Raw genomic sequence first — 23064 nt, 5'->3', positions numbered from 1 at the left:
TTTAGTAAAGATACCCCATGGAAAGAAATAGGCAGCACTACATGGATGTTAATAAAAAATCAAGTATATTGTACATACATAGCTGACATTTCAAGGTCACGGTGGACATTTTCTTCAGGGTGCTCTACAAGGGCATGAATCAGCAATGAATGTATAGTGATATGGATTGTTTAAGGGAGGGGGCCCCAAACTAGTATCTTGCTTAGGGCCCCATGAGGTCTAAATCCGTCTCTGCTTCATGGTAAAGAACATTTAGCAAAGGTTTAAGAAAAAAAGAATTCCTTTTCTTGGGACACTCATTTGTTAATCATCTTTTAATGGTCAGATAGACAAAATTTCAAACACCCCCAAACCCCTTCCCCCGGTCACACATATATCTCCCCTTCACAAGCTATTCAAGGACCAGGACTGATCTCGAGGTTGCCCTCAAGGACAGTTTTATGAGGATACATTACTGCCACGGTAAAGAAGCTATTTTTCAGACCGCCAGACATTTTGAGTCTTCTGCAGCAATACAGGAGGATCTACAAGTTTGTAGGGATATCGCTCAAGATACACTTGCTAAGAGACAAAGGGCCTAATTCAGCAGAGGGCGCAGGAAATATTGCATCTGCTTAAATGGTAGCAGCTGCAATAGTTCTAATATGATAATGCAGAGGAGGCGTCCCGCCTCCTGCATGTATTACTGATCCGAGTTGCATTCTAGAACGCAACATCGGATCATCTGCGAGACCATTGGCTGGCTAAGTGACTCATGGGGTCACGCAAGCTGACCGCTGCAGATGCTAAAGAGAGGCCAAAAATCTGTCAGCTGACGGAGATCCTGGCCTCATCACTCCCCCACAGGTACCCCTCCATTTTAGGGAACAGAGGCCATTCCCCAGATGCTGAAAATACCTTTGACAGGCTATATTGGGGGTATATGACAGAGGTCCTGTGGAGATTTGGAATTGGTTTTTAGACTCAATTCTTGCACTTTATTCCAACCCATCTGTGACGATATTTGCCAATGGTTTCCTTTCCTCCATTTACTATAGTTCTAATAGAATGTGCCAATGAGTCTTTTACCCTTGATTTTAATGCTGGCAATCAAACCCCTAGCTGAATGGATTAGAGCCACTGCTTCTATCCAAGGTCCATTAATACAAGGTGCTCCTCATAAACTTGCTTATTCGCAGATTACATTCTGCGTTGTCTTACCAGCCCTGAGACCGCTCATCTGTCTTTAGCACAATATTTTGAAGAAGTATTCTCCGGCACATTTTTACACGTTGAACACTTCTAAAATGGAGGCCCTGTCAAAGAATATATCCCAGAATTGTTGGTGGAGCACCTCTGTAGACAAAATTGATTACACACTTACAGCAAATAGATCAACAAGATTTTATTGACGTAAGTACTTTGTAGGTCCACCCCGTGCAGTGATTACTGCATGACACCCTTTTTGGCAAACTGTCCACAAGTTCCTGCACAACAGCAGGCGATATGTTTTGCCATTCCACCTTAAGTACAGTGACCAACTGTGACACTGAAGAAGGTAGAGTCAGCCTAGAACGCACCCGTCACTCCAATTTGTCCCAGAGGTTCTCAATGGGGTTAAGATCTGGACTCTGAACTGGCCTATCCATCCGGGTTACCGAATTTTCTGTATACCAGTCCAGTGTCGCCCTGGAAATATGACATTGTTGTCCTGATAAAAACAGTTATTGTTTCCGTAGAACTGCTACCATGTAGGGAACCCAGAGTTATCAAGAACATATCACTTCTCACTTTATACCTTCATGAACAAGTGTCTGCTGCAGGAGCACACCATTTCACTTGTGCCGGGGGGGGGGTTTCAACAGGGCCGGTGCTACCATTAAGCAACCATAGGCAGCTGCCTAAGGGCGCCAGCCACTGGAGGGCGCCGCTTAGTCCACAAATAAAAAAATGAATCGCATAATCCATGGCTGAGTGGTTTATAATGAATTTGTGGCACAGCTGTGTGGCATATTATGAATTTGTGGCAATGTTATAAGGTACATTAGGATTTTGGCACTCTGCTGTGTGTAATACTCTATATAGTATATTATGAATTTGGTACACTGTTGTGTGGCTTGTTATTGAACTGGGGAAACTGATGCGTGGCATATTATGAATTCGAGGGAACAGGGGCGGTTGGTGAAATGTTGCCTAGGGCACCCGGAAACCTTGCACTGGCCCTGGGTTGCAATCACTTTTGTCTATATACAGTAGTGCCTTAGCTACTTGTGAGTGCAAATCCCGGCAAAAGAAGATGACATATTTGCTTGCAATTTTCATCCCTCATTGCATAGGTTTGCAAACTCCACTGTTACAGTCCAGGTTTTAAGGACATTCGTGTTTGAGCACAGGTGACTTAATGAGTAACTTAGTAAATTTGATTTAACCGTCTGGATTCAAGCAGGGATATCCTTAAAACTTGGACTGTAATGGCAGAGTTTGTGAAACTCTGCCTTATTTCATAGGTTGACAGCTATGACAAAGGACCGGATGCTCAATGAGGTCTCATGGATGGATCACCTACTGTAGCAGCAATAAAAATTATTTTATTGCCGAAAATGTTATATATATTTTATGCCATACAGAGATTGCTACCATCCTCCATGTTTAATAAATTTGACTCCTTCACGTTGAAATACTGTATGTTTTAAAGAGGTCTTGATTGTTTACTTAATCAAGCTAGAAATTGGTTCACGTCAGGATTCGCAAAGCGTCCTTATGGAAATGAGTAGGTCCTCTTTATGTTGCTTAACGGATCTGCTGTGTCTCCCTGCATCTATTAAGTTGCATACTTTTCCTCTAGAGCTGTCTTGGCCACATTGAAAGTTTTTTCAGAAATTGGTCCATAGTTCAGAGTAAGGGCCTGATTCAGAGCCAGACGCTATTTGCGGACGGTCGTTCCAAAAAAGGGGCCGGCTATTTAAATTGAGCGCTCGCTCTTTGCGGTTTGTTGACGCCTCTATGTCTGAGCGAGCGAACAAAAAATGCGCTCGCTATTTTGTAAAGACGCCCCTTTGCCGTTCGCATCACACGTCATCTCCGGTATTTATTAGATTAATCAGGTACATCAAAAGGCATCTGAACTGCTCGCAGTGCTTGTGGTAGGTTTTTCTTACCGCTATCACTGCGAGCAGTTCAGGCTAAAAGACAACCAAGTGACGTGGTCGATGACGCTCCTTTGCTAATTATGCACTCCCATTAAACGCCCTTTTGACCGTTTGGCATGCCTGCGTTCGGATCTCCACTCCCCTGTTTTCAAGCACCTTCCCCTGTTACCACCCACAAACAGTACATTCTGTCAATCAAATTAGCAGCCCCTCGCTGTTTTGCGAGCGCACGATTTCCGACCGCAATGACTGGTTTGCGCATTACGACCCTTACGCATGCGCAGTTGTGCGAACATCGCTTAGAGCGAACGCGTGGCCGCTTACGAACGGCTCTGAATCAGGCCCTAAATTTGTTTGCCTTCCCTCAACCTCTCCCTCTCTAGCATTGCTATACTGATCCCAAATGTAAAGCTACCTGACAATCTGAGGGTGCAGTTTTGTTCCGCGATATTACATTCGACACTCTCCTCCTGCTGTTTTCACAACTTCAGGAATCTTTCCGCATACCTCTGCGGGACTTTTATAAATATTCACAATTACGCCACTGGCTGCAAGGCCTCTCTGCCTCCCTACTCAAATTGAAATTTCTTTCTCCAAACCAAAGAGTCCATATAACCTAGTGATAGCGTCTATTACTGACATATCAGAAATGGGGCAAGCTCCCAGTTCAAATTAATTTCTCCCACACCTTTACAGATGCAGAATGGAGTAAAATATTCCTAACCTGTTTTAAAATGTCACTTGGAAATGTTCTTTAAAATAAATATTGTACTATATTAGAAAAGGTCACTGCGAATCATAGGTGTTTCTGGGAGGTGACTTGAAGTGAACACAAAAAGAGGCCGTCTTAAAGGTGTGTTATGGGAGTGTCATGGGCGTGTAAATTCATGCGGCTGCGTTCTCTTTTGCAGTACTGCAGCCACACGGGCCGTTTGTTGAGGGATTTGCAATGGATAGATTGTGCCACCCATTGGCTGAGCGAGGGCTCGATGTTGCGTCCGATGGTGTGTCGATGGTGGAGTGTTCTGTGCTCACATTATGGAAGTGGATGTCTCAGGGTTTACTTTCAGTCTGTCCCACCCTATTACAGACTGTGAATGCTAATGTATATTTGTACTATTGCGAATCTGTAAAATATCGCAGCCAGGCATGAATTGCATCCACCTCTAAATCAGGCCCTATTATAGGCAAGGAATGCAGAATAAATGCATAGAGAGGTCCGTTATATAACCTCTGAGTGCCAACACAAAATGTATCCTTCGATATCTAAGTTTTGAGGTATTGTGGATGATGTATGCAGTATGTTTTGGGATTGCCTGGCCCTTCAATTTTTGTGGAGGGGAGTTTTCGTTTTGATTACGAGGATTGCTGGTGGGTCTCTAGCCCATAACTATTGTAGCTTTATTCCACGTGCACTTGGGAGTGACCTCCTTAGGGAACCGCTATGTGATGGGGCATATACTGATTGCCACTAAAGCAGTGATTACTGCCATTCCCAGCCTGGTCACTATTGAAGTGAAAGTTCACAGACATTATGAACTAGAAACAGCGAGTTGCCAATACTCCAACCCCTGCCTCTTCCCCTTAATGAATTGGATTGTTTGGAGTAGTTACTGGGCAGATAAGCATACTCCCCTATGATTTTATACTTCACCAAAACTCTTTTTTCTTTTAGTCAAAACAGTGGTCCAGTTATTATACTTCTGTCATGTGATCCTTGGTTCTATTGTATTTTAAAATTACGTAGAGTTTTACTATTGCACTCTACAGAACTCTGCTGCCTTCTTCAAAAAAAAAGTTATGAGTATGGACACAGACTTTCTATTTTGTAGAAAACATTACCCCTGGGAGACAATAGGGGTTAATAAACTACTTATAAAACACTCCTTTATTTAAAAAACACTCCTTAAAAAGAGTCTCTTTTGCAGGTCTACCTACCAGAAAAACAAGTCCAGTGTGTGTAGAAAACCAGCAGATTTTAAATGCTCATGACTTTGGTTCCCCCCTTGCAGCCTATGTATAGTCTCTACCTGGAGGTTCCTCTGCATCAGAGAGAAAGCAGCTCTTACCTGCTTGCTGATGCCTTTCAACCTGTACGGTCTTTATCAAGGCATAGTATGACGGGACAGTGACGGCAGTGGGGAAGCCAAGGTTCCGGGCATTTAAAATCTGCTGGTTTTTCTGCTCTTTATTTTTCCCATTTTGTCCTCACACATACTCATGAGAACGTTTTGAGAAGAAAAGAGGAGGAAGGACTTGTCTGAAGAACAATATAGGACATCAACGCTTGTCCCTATCTTCAAGAAACATTGAGAAGAAAATAAACTTGTTTGTAAAAATAGAAAAGGAAATTTATTCAGCACAAAAGGATCTTATTTGCAATACCTCAGGAAAAAACGGAAAGACATTGCAAGTAACATTTCCTTTGGACAGATAGTCTAGCTTGTTATAACGAACTGTAAGACACCACAGAACATTAAGATATTGAGTAAAAAAAGAGACTACCTTTTTCCTAACTGAAACAAAATCTTAATGAACTCAGCAACATAAACTTCAAAAACTTTGTTGATTTATATTTTATTGTATTGTTTGGGCTGTGGTTTGCTAATTCTACTGTCCTTTCCCCTTTCTCATTTTTGAACTCCATTTTACATTTGAAAACTCAATAAACATGAATAATGAAGAAATAAAAATGAGAGAAAATGGCATTTTAAAATCCAAACTACTAAGAGTTTAGAACCACCACTTAATTAATTGAAGCTTTGAATCATGATGATGAGGTGATCTCAGGACTGAGGGCCTGATTCAGAGCCGCTCGTTCGCTCCGAGCGATGTTCGCACATTTGCGCATGCGTATGGGTCGTAATGCGCATGCTCCAACCAGTCATTGCGGTCGGAAATCGTGTGTTCGCAAAATAGCGAGTGCCTGCTAATTTGAGTGACAGGATGAGGCGTTTGTGGGTGGTAACAGGGGAAGGTGCTTGAAAACGGGGAGTGGAGATCCGAACGCAGGCGTGCCAAACGGTCGAAACATGCGTTTTAAGGGTGTGCATAATTAACAAAGCAGCGTCATCGGCCATGTCACTTGGTTGTCTCTTAGCCTGAACTGTTCGCATGATTGCGGTAGGAAAATCCAACCACAAGCACTGCGAGCAGTTCAGACGCCTTTCGATGTACTTGATTAATCTAATAAATAGCGGAGATGACGTAGGATGCGAGCGGCCAGGGGGCGTTTTTACAAAATAGCGAGCGCATATTTCGTTCGCTCACTCAGACATAGAGGTGTCAACAGACCGCAAAGAGCGAGCGCTCTATTTAAATATACGGCCCCTTTTTCTGAACGAGTGAGCGCAAATAGCGTCCGGCTCTGAATCAGGCCCTGAGGCTGTTTTGTGCCATTTTTCTGTGTTTGAATATTTTGTTTTTGTTTTGTTCTTCCTTTTTTTATGTGTTGGCACAGTGAAAGAACATGTACAAATGCTGCCCTGATTCGCATATGTGTGTGTGGTATATGTTTGTTTCGGTAAAGGTCATAAAAACTGTAAACAGTGTATTTGTACTACATTTGGAATGTTAAAGCTTCTATCAAAGTATAATTCTTTGGGGTCTATATAACAATTGTCAGAATATAAAGTTTATAATTATTATGTTAATAATAAGAATTAACATATTGTCTTTGGGGATTGGAGGTGCATCACAAAGGATATACCATTTTATTATTTGCTTTGAAAAGCTATTTATGCACCAGGTATTGTTAATTTGCAAAATTGTAGGCAAATTATCTTGGAATGTGTGTTTGTAATTCTGAATTATAAGTTTTAAAATGTGTCATTATTATTAGCTTACTGCCAAAACATTGTCCCATGTTCCTAATCAGCTCTCTTATCTATAACAAACCATCCATGTGACATGCCTGGGTACTGATTGTCAGGGACATTTCAATAAAGATTTATATAGTGACCTGTTTTCTGATCCAATTGTTTCATAAAACTGCTCTTTTATAACTCTTTCATTTTCAATGTAGGGCATAACTACTGGAGACCAGACAGCAGTTTAACTGACTCTGCAGATGATGCTGTTGTTCAAGATATTGTAGCACAGGCTAAATACAGCAACAATTTCATAGAGCACTCCCCCAGTCCCAGATATTTCAAACAAAGAACAACTGGTGAGTACTTAAACCCATTAAATATCTTACAGTCTGAAAATTGATATTTTGCCCACTGTACCAGGATAGTCGTATAATGTGTAGGCTGTGACATAGTGTCGATGTTTGCGCAGTAGAGCGATGTTTTGATACTGCGCTTGCCTGAAAAGTCAGAGAAACCCATGCTGGAAACGTGAGAACCTAACTGTCTGATAGCGGTCACAGTATCTTTAGAAAAGGTCACTGCGAATCATAGGTGTTTCTGAGAGGTGACTTGAAGTGAACACAAAAAGAGGCCGTCTTAAAGGTGTGTTATGGGAGTGTCATGGGCATGTAAATTCATGCGGCTGCGTTCTCTTTTGCAGTACTGCAGCCACACGGACCGTTTGTTGAGGGATTTGCAATGGATAGATTGTGCCACCCATTGGCTGAGCGAGGGGTCGATGTTGCGTCCGATGGTGTGTCGATGGTGGAGTGTTCTGTGCTCACATTATGGAAGTGGAAGTCTCAGGGTTTACTTTCAGTCTGTCCCACCCTATTACAGACTGTGAATGCTAATGTATATTTGTACTATTGCGAATCTGTAAAATATCGCAGCCAGGCAATGAATTGCATCCACCTCTAAATCAGGCCCTATTATAGGCAAGGAATGCAGAATAAATGCATAGAGAGGTCCGTTATATAATTCTGTAATAATCTAAAAGCAGAGAACCACATTCTTTATGGCTTTAATAGATTAAGTTATATTGTGGAGGTCTGTGAAAGGGACATGGTTCTCTTCCAAAATCAGAAACCTTCAAATCATTGTTTCAAAGAAAGCCTCACTGCTTACCACATCCTGTGACATTGGGCAGAATTATAAATCATTAATAGCAGCCTGAAGAAGCAAACCAAGGCAAACTTATAATTATAAACATTTTTCAACAGTCACTGTGATTTATGTTAAAAAAAACACCTATTTTTTTCATGTGATTGCTGCTTTAAATAAGTTTTAGTCTATGTATGTTGCTTTTTGCTTTCATTATGTTCAAATGATTTGGTTAAGTGCAGAGATTTTATTACAAAATGCAAACCTAACATAAAATTGTTTTTCTTTGCAGAATAGTTGTTTTGTTACATACCTGTGGCTGTTATTGCAGAACTAATTACATTTCATATCACTATAAAACTTACCAGTTTAGCATGAATATTTATAAGGAACCTTGATGAGTTTTCAGACAGTCCTCACTATGGTTTATAGACTCCATAAGTTCCATTTCAAGGCTGACCTTTGAAAATACTCAAAGTGTAATAATTTTATACCGTTCTTGGCTGTATACAATGTGTGGCAATAGAACCTATTCATATGTATGTAGACCTGCAGCATAAACTAATCATTGTTATGTATTCATTTTGTTTGGAGCAATGAAAAGTCCTTAGGCTAGTTGGAAAAAAACATACATATCCAGTTTCTTTCATTACTTTACTATAGAAACATGTCTCAAAGGTTCATTACTGTATTTATGGAATTCTCTTGGCTTACTTCCAACATGGATGACAATTAAAGTAAGCTAAAAAAAAAACAAATCTAATTCACAGAATTTATTCCCAAAGGTTGTATCCCTTCATCAATTGTTCCTGGAGAACAGCAGCCACTGTGTTTTATGTACAGCAGGCTGTGCTCAGCAAGGACCTTCTTATATTTAGAACCTTCATATCTCTTCTGGTTGCTTTGTGGTCTCTGTATACTTAATGTGACATCACGCCAGGAAAATTAGTGTTTTCATTGTTTGTCTTTCCACAAGATTCAGTGTTTCACCTGAATATTACACAGCTTTGATATAACTACCGTTGGTCAAGTGCCATGTGTGACAGTAATTTGTAATGCCCGGGAGTTAATAAGAGTTGTTTTCTGGTACAGGAATAAAGGATTACAAGGTTTCACTATTCTTGGGTCTTACGGTATATATGTCTGTATTGATAAGCATAGTGATTTCTAGGTACTTGACCTTTCCGTACTGATCTTTCAAACTAATTATAGTGCTCATTTTACAGGGACGTTTATGTGACTTACAAACCCATAAATAAACCATAATAATTAGGTTAGAAAGGAAGCACACAGAGGGGAAATCCCAGATGACACAGTCATTAGTAACAAAAATGACAATGACAAATAACGCTGTGTTAGCCAGCATTTAGTTATTGTTACTAATGTGAAAATGAGAAAAGTGATGTTAGGGCCTGATTCAGAGTTGGGAATAGAGAGAGAGATAGCACTTAACTGTGTACCTGGGCAAACCATATTGCAATGCAAGGGGTGTAAATACATAAATTTTTTGCATGTAGTGTAAATACTGGCTGCTTTTGCATGTAGCCCACAAATACTGCACAGCTTTATTATTACTCTACAATTTAGATGTCAGTTTGGACACCTCCCTCCCAAATCTAAATCTCTTTGCACATTTTATATCTGCCCCACCTGCAGTGCAGCATGGTTTCACCAAGATGATTAGTTGAGAGAGATATCTCTCTCCATTCCCAACTCTGAATCAGGCCCTTAGTCAATACGGCATTAGATAATACAATACGTCATATTACATTTTGCGATTAAATCTGTGGAGCTGGTTTTGAAATTATAAAAATTAACAGTAGTCAAATAAGCTGTCCAATATATGTTCAGATGAAGGGTAGTCAGTCAGATACACATTAAAATACATAAGTTTGGAGAATTATTTTGTCTTTTATGATGTAACATTCTCACTAATATTGTTCAATTTGAAATAAATGCAATAATCTTAGAAACAACATATTTCCGCTCTATCTAGCAGCACATATACTGCAGAGGTGTTACCGGGTCTGGTGACACCAAAAGGCGCACTCTGACTTGCCCCAGTGTCCCTGTGTGCCGAAGGCGCGTCCGCACCTGAAATAGCGGGTGTGTCCTAAAGTAAATGGGGCATGGCCTTGCAGGAATTCCGATGACATCACTTCGGGGGAAGCCCAGCATTGCCGGAGATGCTGGGCTGCCCCCGGAGACTGGGCTGTCTGCTCCTCTTCTATGACAGGAGCTGGGTGCTGCAGGAGAATGTCACACTGCAGCACCCAGCTCCTGTCACTGAGGAGGAGCCGGCATTTTGTTGTCACCCCCTTCGAGGGTAACACTCGGGTGCGACCCGCACCCCCTTCATTACGCCACTGATATACTGTATACAATTACCAGCAATAAAGGAGGTAGAGTAAAAAGTAGGGAGTACGGCATAGATTTTCAGGTAAAACATATCATTCTGAAATCAATAATACAGTTTTTGAAAAGTTTACATTTCACATGCCCTTTTAGATATATTTTACCGAAGTCTAGAAGCACGTGTGCTGCTTACCCCAGATACAGTCTATTTGTACTTAATAAATATACCCACTGACAACTCTGTGCTCCTTCATGAGACATATAAACATTAGGTTTAGAGCCTCTGTGCAGCACTAAGACCCAGAGTCTGCAGGAAGGTCTGTCCTTTAACCTCATGTGCTACAGCACTTGAGATTGAGCCATTTTAGTACTGTGCGAGAGTGTCACAGTTGGAGACAGATGTATTCCACTTAGCTCCAGAGACATCCCAGTCCATATCTATTTAAAGCTATTCCAGCATCCCTGCACCTCTACTCGTTAGCAGCATACACTCATTGGCTAATGAACTGTATAGAACCCTCCTTCATTCAGGCTACGCTCCATCTACCAGCGTGTATAACAGTGATTATGGCTGTACCTGTTATCCCTCAATAAAATCACACCACTGGTTAAGTAACTGGGCTGTTCATAGTTTGAGTCATCCGCTGGTGTGTGCCTATATAGCTCTGTAGTATTAACACCTGCACACAAGTCATTTCCAGCATCACAACATCATTAAGTCCCCATGGGTCTCTAGGCAAGACACTAATTTGGGGATCGTTCGTTCCCCTCCATTTGTCAAAACTAAGACACATAAATAAAAGGTTAGATTAGTCTTGGCCCATATGTACCCACTGGGCCCTAGCCATCAGCTTGATGCACGATATAAATGAGAAGTGACAGTGCACAATCAATGCTTAGCAACTGCAAAATAAAATGAAAGGGTCTTCCGCATTACCAATTATATATGACAGATGTAAAACAGGATAAACACTGGCACTAGTTTTCCCTTGCTGCAATCAGCAGTTTACTAGAAGCTAAGTCAAGTAAGATTAAGAAGACCTCTCCTGTATGCATCCTTTATTAGGTCCTCAGTCTTACCAATCTTTTGCATGAGTAGACTTATATTATTACTCTACTGTTCTTCAAGAGTCTTTTTCTTTCTATACCTTTGTCCCTCATGACCCGTCCTCTCCAGACAAATCCGATTGGCCAGTTATGGTATGTCTCTGATATCTACGCCAGCCAAGTAGTTCAGCCAGTTCTGGCCCCAGAGTCATCTGGGTATGTTTATTCATTTGGTGATTGGAGAAAAGCAAAGATTGTCCGTGTAATTTGCATTTTGTAAACGAGTCTATGTATTGTACTTGGCCACTAGCCTAATTTATAAATAAATACAGCTGTTGGCCAGTCACTCGCCAATGCTTGCGCCATATCACATGCTTTTCTATTGATTAGAACATTTTGTGAGCATATTTATTATTACACTACAAACATTTGAAAAGCTGACAAAGACGAAATAATTAGTATTCAAAGTGTGCCTTGCTTGTAGTACTAGAGACTTGTACAACAAACCATTTTTGTAATGGAAATACAAATACAAATTTGTAATAACCCTATTAATTCATAGCAATCCCTCTTTTCTATATCGTCTTAAACAAGGTTTACAATCTCTCACAAGTTCCTTCCCTTCACTTTATCCAGAGACGTCAAATTTGACTATCGTAGTCTGAATTTACTGCGGTACTCCATTACTGCCAACTCACTTACCATCCATCACTTTCTACACATGTTAATATAATTCTGATGTATTTTTTATTCCGTTTATCAGTTACTGGTTTCCTGTCCTCAGAGTATTGGCTACTTTGTTTCTGTGGTAGACATTTCAAATTGTATGATCTTTCTCCCCCTTATCTAATGTTTTATTCTTGTAAAAATGCATCATGCTTTCTACATACTGAAAAATATACAATCCTCGGTCCCATTGGTACTTGTCCCACAGGCAGCGGATGTTGTTTGCTTTGCAGACCTCGCAATGAGTTCTGTATCAATCTTCAAAATGGTAATTATATAGGAGATACAGGAATTATGCTGTTTCAGAATCCATGGCTTCAATTTGAATGTACATTTCACAGTATAGAATATTAAATGTAACCATGGCCAGCAGTGGATTCAATTGCAAAGCCGCACACAAGCGCCTTTACAATTCCATCCTGCTAAAATGCAAATACTGCAGGAGGCGTCTGAAGTGAAGAGACGCCTCCTGTCAGCATCTGCGATCCCAGAGCTGCGACCGAGGATGCAGCCTGGGATCACCATTGCGACTATCAGTCGCGATATTGTGAGGCACTGGCCAGCTGAGTAAGCTTCAGTTTACGCAGGTTGGCCGGTATCCAAAATACTTAAAATTTTGGGGATTCTGTTTTATATCCTTTGTGACACCCCTATCCACCTACCCGTGAGTAGTGGCAGGTGTCCCAAATAGGAAAATATTTTCTTCTTTTCACCTTTTTATGGATGTCTGTTTTTTAAGCTGTTTATAATCTTTCATTTTTTGCTATTAAATTTAATGTTTTTATGATCTGCTGGTGGAAAGCACTTTTTGATCATTCTTATGTGAAATGCATCTGAACATGAAAATCCACCAACACTAACAAAGAAATTTTTATGGGAACATAGATATCTGATCCCAGGTGAGTGCTCTTTTCAAGGGGTTTCAAGTGTGAAACGTGAGATCTAGATCATCATAGCTATTGATGGTGAAAGAAAGATACCTTTATGTGAATGCATTATATTATTTTGAGGTGAGTCTCATAAGAAAGACTCCAGAAAAATCAGAAGTGTTCCTGTATTGAAGGCATAACTTGCTGTACATCTTTTCTTCTGTTTCAAGTGAAACCATTATCACGACGGATACCCATTTACACATTACCAGGGGATCACGCTTTTTTGGATCACTCTATTGTTTGTTGTACTTGATTTGAAGGTGTGGTGCTCCTAATAGTGGACTAAGCTGCGGTCTGTAGGGCGCAGGTTGCATTGATCTAATAGTCTTGTTTTTTAGAGGCATAGGAGGGCCTGCAGGCAAACTCTCAGGACCCTTTCTGCACATGTGCATAACAGTTCCTAGACATGCACAAATTCCCGATAATCGAGAATCTGCGAGAATACTACATTCTGCATCCTCTGCAGAATCAGGCCCCATGTACGTAATGATGTTATATACAAGGATGCAACCTGCATCTGTAGCAAATTAGTAGTTTCACGCAGGAATTTAGGCCCTCATTCAGAGCCGGACGCAATTAGCGCTCGCTCGTCCTGAAAATAGGGGTGGCTATTCAAATGAACCGTTCGCTGTTTGCGGTCTGTTCACGCCTCTAGGTCTGAACGAGCGAACAAAACTTGCAGTCGTTTTTTGGGAAACTACACCCCCTGGCCGCTCGCATCCTACGTCATGTCCGCTATTTATTAGATTAATCAAGTACATCGAACAGGGTATGAACTGCTCGCTATTCTTGTGGTCGGTTTTTGCTACCACAATTTTGCGAGCAGTTCTGGCTATAAAATAACCCAGTGACGTGGTTAATGATGCTGCTGTTTTAATTATGCACACCCATAAAACGCCCGTTTTGACCTTTAAGCACGCCTGCGTTCTGATTTCCACTCCCCGTTTTCAAGCACCTTCCCCTGTTACCACCCACATACGCCTCATTCTGTCACTCAAATTAGCAGGCATTCGCTATTTTGCGAGCACATGAATTTCGACCGCACTGACTGGTTCGCGCATGCGTATAACGATCCGTACGCATGCGCAGTTGGCCAAACATCGCTCGGAGCGAACGAGCTGCCGCTTACGAGTGGCTCTGAATCAGGCCCTTAGCTCACTTGCGTATTTTACATATATAACTCACTGGTGCCAAATTCATATTTTTACCTGCATTTTTCATTGCATAAGGGAGCTACTGGGATTGCTTGATGCAAAATGAGTTCTGCATTAACCCACACTCACTTCACTTCAAGTGCAAGTTACTACCATATGACAACACCAGTGGGCAGTCAGCCTTAGCTGCACACTATATTTGTTTGTGCGTAGTAGCCACTTATTAAAGAAGAACACCATTTATGTTTTTCTTGATAAAAAACAACAATTATTCTCCACCTCCACCATGATACTGACTAGCAAAAGAGCATGTTTTCCATGTCTAGGAGGGTGTGGATTGAAAGATCTACAGTAAAAAAAGTCGACAATGTCTAGATGGACACCAGATGTTAGACAGTCAATAGATCGACAGGGACAAAAGGACGACACACTAAAGGTCAGCGTGTAACAAGGTCGACACAAAAATGGTCGACTTACCTCCTGGTGCCTAACCTTCGGGGTAGGTGCCTGACCCTAATCGTCTCTTCTAGTGCCTAACCCTCCCTCCTGGTGCCTAACCATCGGGGTAAGTGCCTAGCCATCGGGGTAAGTACCTGACCCTAAAAAAGCAAAAATAAAGGGTCAACCATTTCTGTGTCGACCTCTTGACCCTGTTGACCATTTGTACCTGTCGACAGGGTTGGACTGGCCCACAGAGGAACAGGGGAAATCCCCAGTGGGCCTCACTGCCTGAGGGCCCACCCCCTCTTCTAGAGGTCTAGTTCCAGACTGTGCATATGTTACATTATACAGCCCAGGATTATGGTGTATTCACTAGAATGCATTGTAGTTATCAATCTGATACATTATTATGAATACACTATAATTATTTGCTATGCATATTTATAAATGGACCCAGACCATGCACTCTGTAATGGTTGGCCAAGCCTCTGTGGTGGCTGGCCGCACCTCCCCTGGAGGCAGGTCACACCCCTTAAGCTTGGGCCTCTACCATTGCATTTTTCTGGTAGGCTCTCCGTGCCCCAGTCCAACACTGTCTGTCGACCTTCTTACATGTCGAACTTTAGAGTGTTAACCTTTTGTCCCTGTCAACCTATTGACTGTCTAACATCTGGTGTCTATCTAGACATTGTCGACCTTTTTACTGTAGATCTATAGACCGGATCCCGTCTTTGGCCCCCACACTTTTCACTGTCTGCACCACTGCTATGGCCGGATAACAGTGAGGAAATGCAGGGATCCTGGACACATGAACCATCCGATTACACTTATTGTTGGAAGCAGGGCCAGCAACAGAAATTTAGGGGCCTGGTATACTGATGTATATAAGGGCATACCCTAACCTCCCCCACATTCACAGACAACTACACATCCCTCCCCTGGATCCACTAATACATGTAACAACAAATATAACACATAATATAAATATGAGACTTAAAATATATTCTAAGACATAAATATATATATATATATATATATATATAATAGATGCACAAAAAGTATTCGCCAGAGAAGTATTTGGAAAGTTGCATGCGCATGCAGCAGCTGGACCAGTTCAAAGCAGACATGTCTTCTACATGCTGGATGACCGTCTACTGCAGCTTTAGGTGACTCAAAATGTATCCTGTGCATCTTGCGCTTGATTTCTGGGAACACAAAGAAGTCGCAGGGGACCAGGTCTCAACTGAATGGCAGATAACCAAGCTCCTGGATGTATTCCTGGGCCAGAAAATCCACCACTTACCTGGACTTGTGGACAGCTGCGTTGTGGTGATGGAGAAAGGCACCTTGAGCACGAGTTCTTGGATGGCGCCTGGAAATGGCATCCAGCGCTTGCGTCAGGCATTGGTTGGTGTACCAGTCCTCTGTGATGGTGCGCTGCTGCATGAGTTTTACGGTAGCTACATGACCAGTCTTGGCCACAGAAACAGCCACCATCTGCTTGGCCATGCTGCTCTTACATCGGTACTTCTATGGTGGCTCACCTCCAACTGGGGTCTACTGGGCCGATTGTTGTCTGGTCTCGGGATCAAAACTGGAGATCCAGGATTCAACACCACTGATGATCTCCCAGAAAGAGTTTAAGCAAATGCCATCAAACCTGGCCAGCATGTCGCGACACCAAGTCACCCGAGCTTCTTTCTGCTCTCGAGCCAGCTAAAGGAGCACCCAGGGTGCAGAAACCTTGCTCAATCCAAGCTTTGTGTGGATTATTGAGCGGACTGATCCCGATGAGATGTCTATCTCCTTCTCTAACTGGGCCACTTGCATCCACCTCAACTGTGGCCCGCATGGCAGAAACGTTGTCCGGGGTGATGGCGGATACAGGTCGGCCGCAGCACTCCTCATCTTACGCGCTAAAATTCTGCAAACCACTCAAACACAGTGGATCAGGGCGGTGCTTCCTCCGCAAAAGCAGCTCGCAGTCGGTCAAAACTATCCTGCTGTTGCCGATCACTCTTATAGTCATAGGAGATCATGGCTCTCTTGTGGCCACTGTTGAGTTTCTTGAAGGAAGTGAGCAAGTTGACTTCTTTGGTGTGGAGTGCTACTTATATACAGTTCTGTGCCCTGAAATTTAGTCAGAGATTACATATATATGTGTGTATATATATATATATATATATATATATCATACAAACTCGACACTCACATGCTTTTCAAACTGCAACTTCTTTGAACATAGGGAATGTTGGTTCCAAAATATTGCAATAATTTGTTAAGCTGGCCACCGCTTCACGGTCATTCCCATCTAGCCAGTCCCTACACTGATTCTCAGATAAAGGAACTTGATCTGCCATCTTGGGCTCAAGCTTGCATACATTTTAAACATGAAACTGGGTCCTGCCTTAAAGAGACAGGACCACACCCAGGGCTATCAGTTAATAAGCACCTGGAAAAAGAAAAAAGTTTGTCTTACATTTGAAAAACAGGGTGCCCTAGCAAGTGTGACCACAAAATTTAAATAAACGACAGGCTCAATCCACGGCACTCAACCATCTGGGGTGCCCTTGGTATGTGACCACACCATCTACATAAAAAATATCATACAAACTCGGCACTCACATGCTTTTCAAACTGCAACTCCTTTGAACATAGGGAATGTTGGTTCCAAAATATTGCAATAATTTGTTAAGCTGGCCACCGCTTCACGGTCATTCCCATCTAGCCAGTCCCTACACTGATTCTTAGATAAAGGAACTTGATCTGCCATTTCCAGGTGCTTATTAACTGATAGCCCTGGGTGTGGTCCTGTCTCTTTAAGGCAGGACACAGTTTCATGTTTAAAATGTATGCAAGCTTGAGCCCAAGATGGCAGATCAAGTTCCTTTATCTGAGAATCAGTGTAGGGACTGGCTAGATGGGAATGACAGTGAAGCGGTGGCCAGCTTAACAAATTATTGCAATATTTTGGAACCAACATTCCCTATGTTCAAAGGAGTTGCAGTGAACAGTACAGTACATTTGCCGTAAAGGAAGGTGACATATGATGCAGTAGTCTTGGATATGTTATATCAACAACTCCTATTTCTAGATATTGCTGCCAAACTAATTACTAAATGCAATATAAAATACTTCTAGAGCTCTAATGTTTTTTGCTGAATTGTACATTAAAGGAATCACGATCCCAAAAAGTCATCCTAATTCATTTATGTCAACAAAACTTATTTAACATCTAATAAGATGTAGTGCATATTAAAAATTGTATAATGGCATACCATAAAGGTTTGTGTCTTCTAGACAATCCTGACATGTTTTTTGTCATGTAATGACTGCTAAGTACAGTATCGTTCTGTAGCACTATACTTATCCACACTTGTATCTAGAAGACACATATTTTTTTTTTATTATTGTTATAAGCAAATCTATAAGCAAATATGTTTTATTTATAGATGACGATGAATTAAACCATCAATACATTGGTGATGCTTATTTACATTTGGGACTCCAGACGGGGGCATCCAGCGGAGGGCACCGCCGATTGTGCTGTATGCAACGAGTGTGCCGCCCATCAAGATTGTGTGTGTGCGTGTATATATATATATATATATATATATATATATATATATATACACACAGTCAGGTACATAAATATTGGGACATTGACAGAATTTGTATATTTTGGCCTCTATTCACCACCACAATGGCTTTGAAATTAAACAAACAAGATGTGCTTTAGCTGCAGACTTTCAGATTTAATTTGAGGGTAATTACATCCAAATCAGGTGAATGGTGTTGGAATTACAACGGCTTCTATATGTGCCTCCCACTTTTTAAGGGGAGGCACATATAGAACAGGAACAGGTCCTGCGCACATTCAGATTCCCGATAATCAGGAATCTGCATTCAGCATTGCACTTAATTAAATCAGTCCCATGAAGGGCCCACCGGGAATGGCAGTAGAAGGGGCCCCTGCTTAAAGGGGGTGGTCAGTCAACAGAGGGGGTGTGGCAAGCCAACACAGAGCCTTGGTCTGGACCCCTTTATAAATCTATATAGTAAATACTGATGCATAATAATGTATGATATTGATAACCGCGATACACTGTAGAGATTACACCATAGTCCTAGTAATGCAGTGTAATGTAACATGTTCATTATAATAATTAAGCTCATGATGGTGATCCTGACTATATATCATAGTTACCTACTCTCCTGGAAGTTGCGGGAGGCTCTCGAATTTTTGGGTAGTCCACTGCACTCCTGAAAGAGTGTACGGATCTCCCGCATCCCACCCACTTCCTAGTGAAGTGGGCAGGATGAGATATATAATTGCTGGGAATCGTGACTTCATATGGAGGGGCAGGGCTAAATGATGCAAAAATGCGTCATTTGGCCCCACCCCCTCCTAGCCGTCTTGTGATTTGCGGCGGTTTAGTGTGAGAGGGGCTGGCCTAATGACATTGGAGCCCGGTCCCCCCGACATGGCCAGCTGCGTCTCCTCTCCTGGCTTCTCCCAGAAAGCAGTGGCGGATCCAGGGGGGGAGGGCGATTGGGGCGATCGCCCCCTGTAGCACTGTGTAGCTGCAATCATGTCCCTTGTGTCTGTCAATACTTTGCCGTGATCACAAATCACAGATTGATTAAACGGTCTGCTGCAGTCTGAACCTATCGAGTGCTGAGCTGCTCATTAGCTAGCCGACACTCTGCTAGGACACCCACATTGTGGCAGCCAGCGGCTCCTGTATACTGCATATGTATCACTGCATGCAGGAAGAGATCTGACAGTGAGTAATGTGCTTTTGCACTGCAGAGGGCTGACAGGCAAATACAGTATGGTCACTTGAAACAGCTGTATGCAATGCATAGGGCAGCCAGTGTGATCAGAGCAGGACAATTCACACTGTTTGCAGCTCATAAGCACAACAAGTCCCAAACTGTGGCTCACATGGCATGCTGGAATTTGTAGTTGTAGCAGCAGCCATTATTAGTTATTTCAGATTAATTATTATAATAGATGCAAAAAATCCCACTTAATAAGTGTTAAATTGACTATTAAATAGTCACATGCTGTGATTTTAGTATTTTCCTTTTTGATTTACAACAAGTTATTACTTAGAAATGCAGTTTTCAACAGCTCTAAATATACAGCACCATTACTCCTTTGCACTGCTGACAATCACAGGTGACATCCATTTGTAGATATAATGAATAGTGTCAGTTTTGCTGTGCTGCTACACACTATAAAGGTTCAACTGTGGAAGCCCATTTGGATGAGACTCATACTAGTGCAGCTTTGGTGATTGCAGAAAAGATTCCTGCCAGGGCCATCTCTTCCATTGGGCTTGTTGGGCAGTTGCCCAAGGGCCCAAAGCTTGTAGGGGCCCGCCAACCCGCCCCCCTGCAGCTGCGGCCAGTTGGTAAATTTGTGATAGTTTTATAAGCCGGCCGCTGGTGTACTGTGTTTTGATCTAACCTCCCCCACCCCATCCCCTGCCGGTGACTAGTACTCCCCTCAGTCCCAGTTTCACTTCTTCCGCCGGCTTCAGACCAGTCAGACAGAGTCTCTCTGCATGTGTGGGAGGTCTGATGGGCATGCAGAAGGGTTTAATTTTATTGACAATGTACATTTTTTTTCCCGTGAATGGGTGGGTAAGGGCCCCAATGCATTGCTTTGCCCAGGGCCCACACTGCTGTTAAGACAACCCTGATTCCTGCAACATTTTTAAGCTTTGGTGGTAAACTTGTTATTTATTACCATAGATAGGCACTGGTGTGGTCTTCTGTCCTGTACAAACTATAGCATATAAGCCTGAGGTTCCTAAACTGGGTGCCTCGGGTAGCTGGTCCAGTACCGAATAAAATAATTTATATTCCGTGTGATAGGCAAAGTCAGTGCTGGTGGCTGCCAATCAAAACATATGTGGACAAAAAGAAGCGCGGCCCTGCGCACCACCACCTCATAACTTAATTGTTGCTGAATTGCTCAACAAGAAACTTTTGGCCCAGGGGTGTCATGGAAAAAATGCTGATACTCTAGGGCGACGTGATTCCAAAAACTTTGGGAACCACTGATATAAGCAATAGTAAACCTGAATACATAGTTATTTCTATACTAAATGTAGGCCAGTGACAAGAAGGTGCTCTATAATCTAGGATTTAAGAACTATTCTGAATTGTGCATGCTGACGTACATAGAGCACCAGTGATTTGGGGGGTTTTATGGAAGAGGTAAGGACTCGAAGTGGGTGGAGTAATAAGGAGATAAGGGAAGGGTTAGGATTAATTCTTAAACCCCCCCCTAAAAGAAAAGTCTAGATCCGCCCCTGCCAGAGGGGAGATATGAAAAGTCGGTAAGTATGCTATATATACTCGAGATGAGTGCTTCGGTGTTGACTCTGGTCGTCCCACCAAGTTCAGATTTCAGAAACAGGCAAAACGTCATTTTTCTAGGACATCTCAGCACAGATGTCCAGTCCATGATAGATTACATTTAATACACTGTACACGTGATAGGGAACCCTGGTAATGAACGGCCTGTTTCTAAAACTTAATGAGAATTGCATTAGGTCTAGTAAAGGCAAAATACATGTCATTGTAAAAATAAATGCAACTATTTAAGCTCTTATCTCTTGGATGACTGATTTGTATGTTAGTCAACGAATGCATAACTATGATGCCATTCCAATCACTGTCAGGAACTGTGGGCCTGACTCAGAGCCGGACGCTATTTGCGGACGGTCGTTCCAAAAAAGGGGCCGGCTATTTAAATTGAGCGCTCGCTCATTGCGGTTTGTTGACGCCTCTATGTCTGAGCGAGCGAACGAAAAATGCACTTGCTATTTTGTAAAGACGCCCCTTTGCCGTTCGCATCACACGTCATCTCCGGTATTTATTTGATTAATCGGGTACATCGAAAGGCATCTGAACTGCTCGCAGTGCTTGTGGTAAGTTTTCCTACCGATATCACTGCGAGCAGTTCAGGCTAAAAGACAACCAAGTGACGTGGTCGATGACGCTCCTTTACTAATTATGCACTCCCATTAAACGCCCTTTTCACCGTTAGGCACGCCTGCGTTCGGATCTCCACTCCCCCGTTTTCAAGCACCTTCCCCTGTTACCACCCACAAACGGTACATTCCGTCAATCAAATTAGTAGCCCCTCGCTGTTTTGCGAGCGCACGATTTCCGACCGCAATGACTGGTTTGCGTATGCACATTACGACCCATACGCAAGCGCAGTTGTGCGAACATCGCTTATAGCGAACGAGCGCCCGCTTACGAGCGGCTCTGAATCAGGCCCTGTGTTCATTATGGTAAAGCCCATAGCCAACACAAGGAGGGTACAGGGGTGTATCTGATTCGTCTATTTCTATAGAAGCACACTAAGGGGTAAATTTACTAAGAATCAAGTCTGGGAGAGTTTGCTTTTATTTCATCTCGATTAGCTACGCCAAAACTCGGGTGATTTGAGGCTCCTGAGACTCAAATTTACCAAGAAGTGAGTTTAGCTGAGAGTGAGATGTCCGATGGTGAAGCAGAACGAGATATCTCCCCCGAGTAGCAGGTTTTGCAGGAGATGATTGCAGTGTCTTCTCTCTGCAAAACTCTCCCGAGCAAGCAGCTTGCACATATCAGTGAGATATGTGAAGGCTGCTTGTGTTCTAGCCTGTAAAAACAGGGTTAAAAGTTAAAAAAAATAATGACATAGGGCCTCCCCCTAAAGCTTAACCAGCCCCGGACTTGCCAGCCAGTCCTGGTTTCTAAAATTACGGGGAACACAATGAGTAGGATTCCACCGTAATTTAGAAACCAACAGCAGGCTGCAGGGCCAGTCCTGGTTTTAAATATAGAGGGTACCCTACGCAATTTCTTCCCCCTATATTTAAAACCAGGACTGGCCTTGCAGCCTGGTGTTGGCTTCTAAATTACGGTGGAACCCTACTCATTTTGTTCCCCATAATTTTAGAAACCAGGACTGGCTGGTAAGTGCGGGGCTGGTTAAGCTTTAGGAGGGGGACCCTATGTAATTTTTTTTTTTAACTTTGAACCTTTTTTTCACAATTTACAGGCAGAAACATACATGGATCACAGTGATCTGTGTATGCTTCTGCCAAAATCTCAGATCACAGGCAGGTGTATTTATTTCACGAGTTTTTACAGGGGAGTTTTTCCTTCTCATGAGAGTTTAGAAACTCTCTGCTTGGTAAATTCCCGATACCTATCTTCACCAGTGAAAAGGTTCTCGAGTTTTGCCGATGGTGAATTGAAGAGAGTTTGCTAACTCTCCTGTATTTTCCCGTAGCAAAGGAGATCTCTCTCCCGA

General features: G+C 42.3%; 1 protein-coding gene across 2 annotated transcripts in view; it reads left to right on the top strand.

Moving 5' to 3' along the window:
- Positions 1-23064, top strand: part of ZBBX (zinc finger B-box domain containing) — a 224708-nt gene that overhangs the window by 184950 nt on the left and 16694 nt on the right. For both annotated transcript variants that reach the window (XM_088452313.1, XM_088452312.1), the window contains exon 17: positions 7153-7296. In XM_088452313.1, coding sequence (XP_088308439.1) covers positions 7153-7296 — 144 coding nt within the window. The remainder of the gene's footprint in view (positions 1-7152; positions 7297-23064) is intronic.

The sequence above is a fragment of the Taudactylus pleione genome, unplaced genomic scaffold (genome assembly GCF_031769625.1).
Source record: "Taudactylus pleione unplaced genomic scaffold, aTauple2 ptg000037l, whole genome shotgun sequence".
NCBI lineage: Eukaryota > Metazoa > Chordata > Amphibia > Anura > Myobatrachidae > Taudactylus > Taudactylus pleione.
Note: the sequence above shows the minus strand (reverse complement) of the source record. Positions and strands in the feature narration are given on the sequence as shown.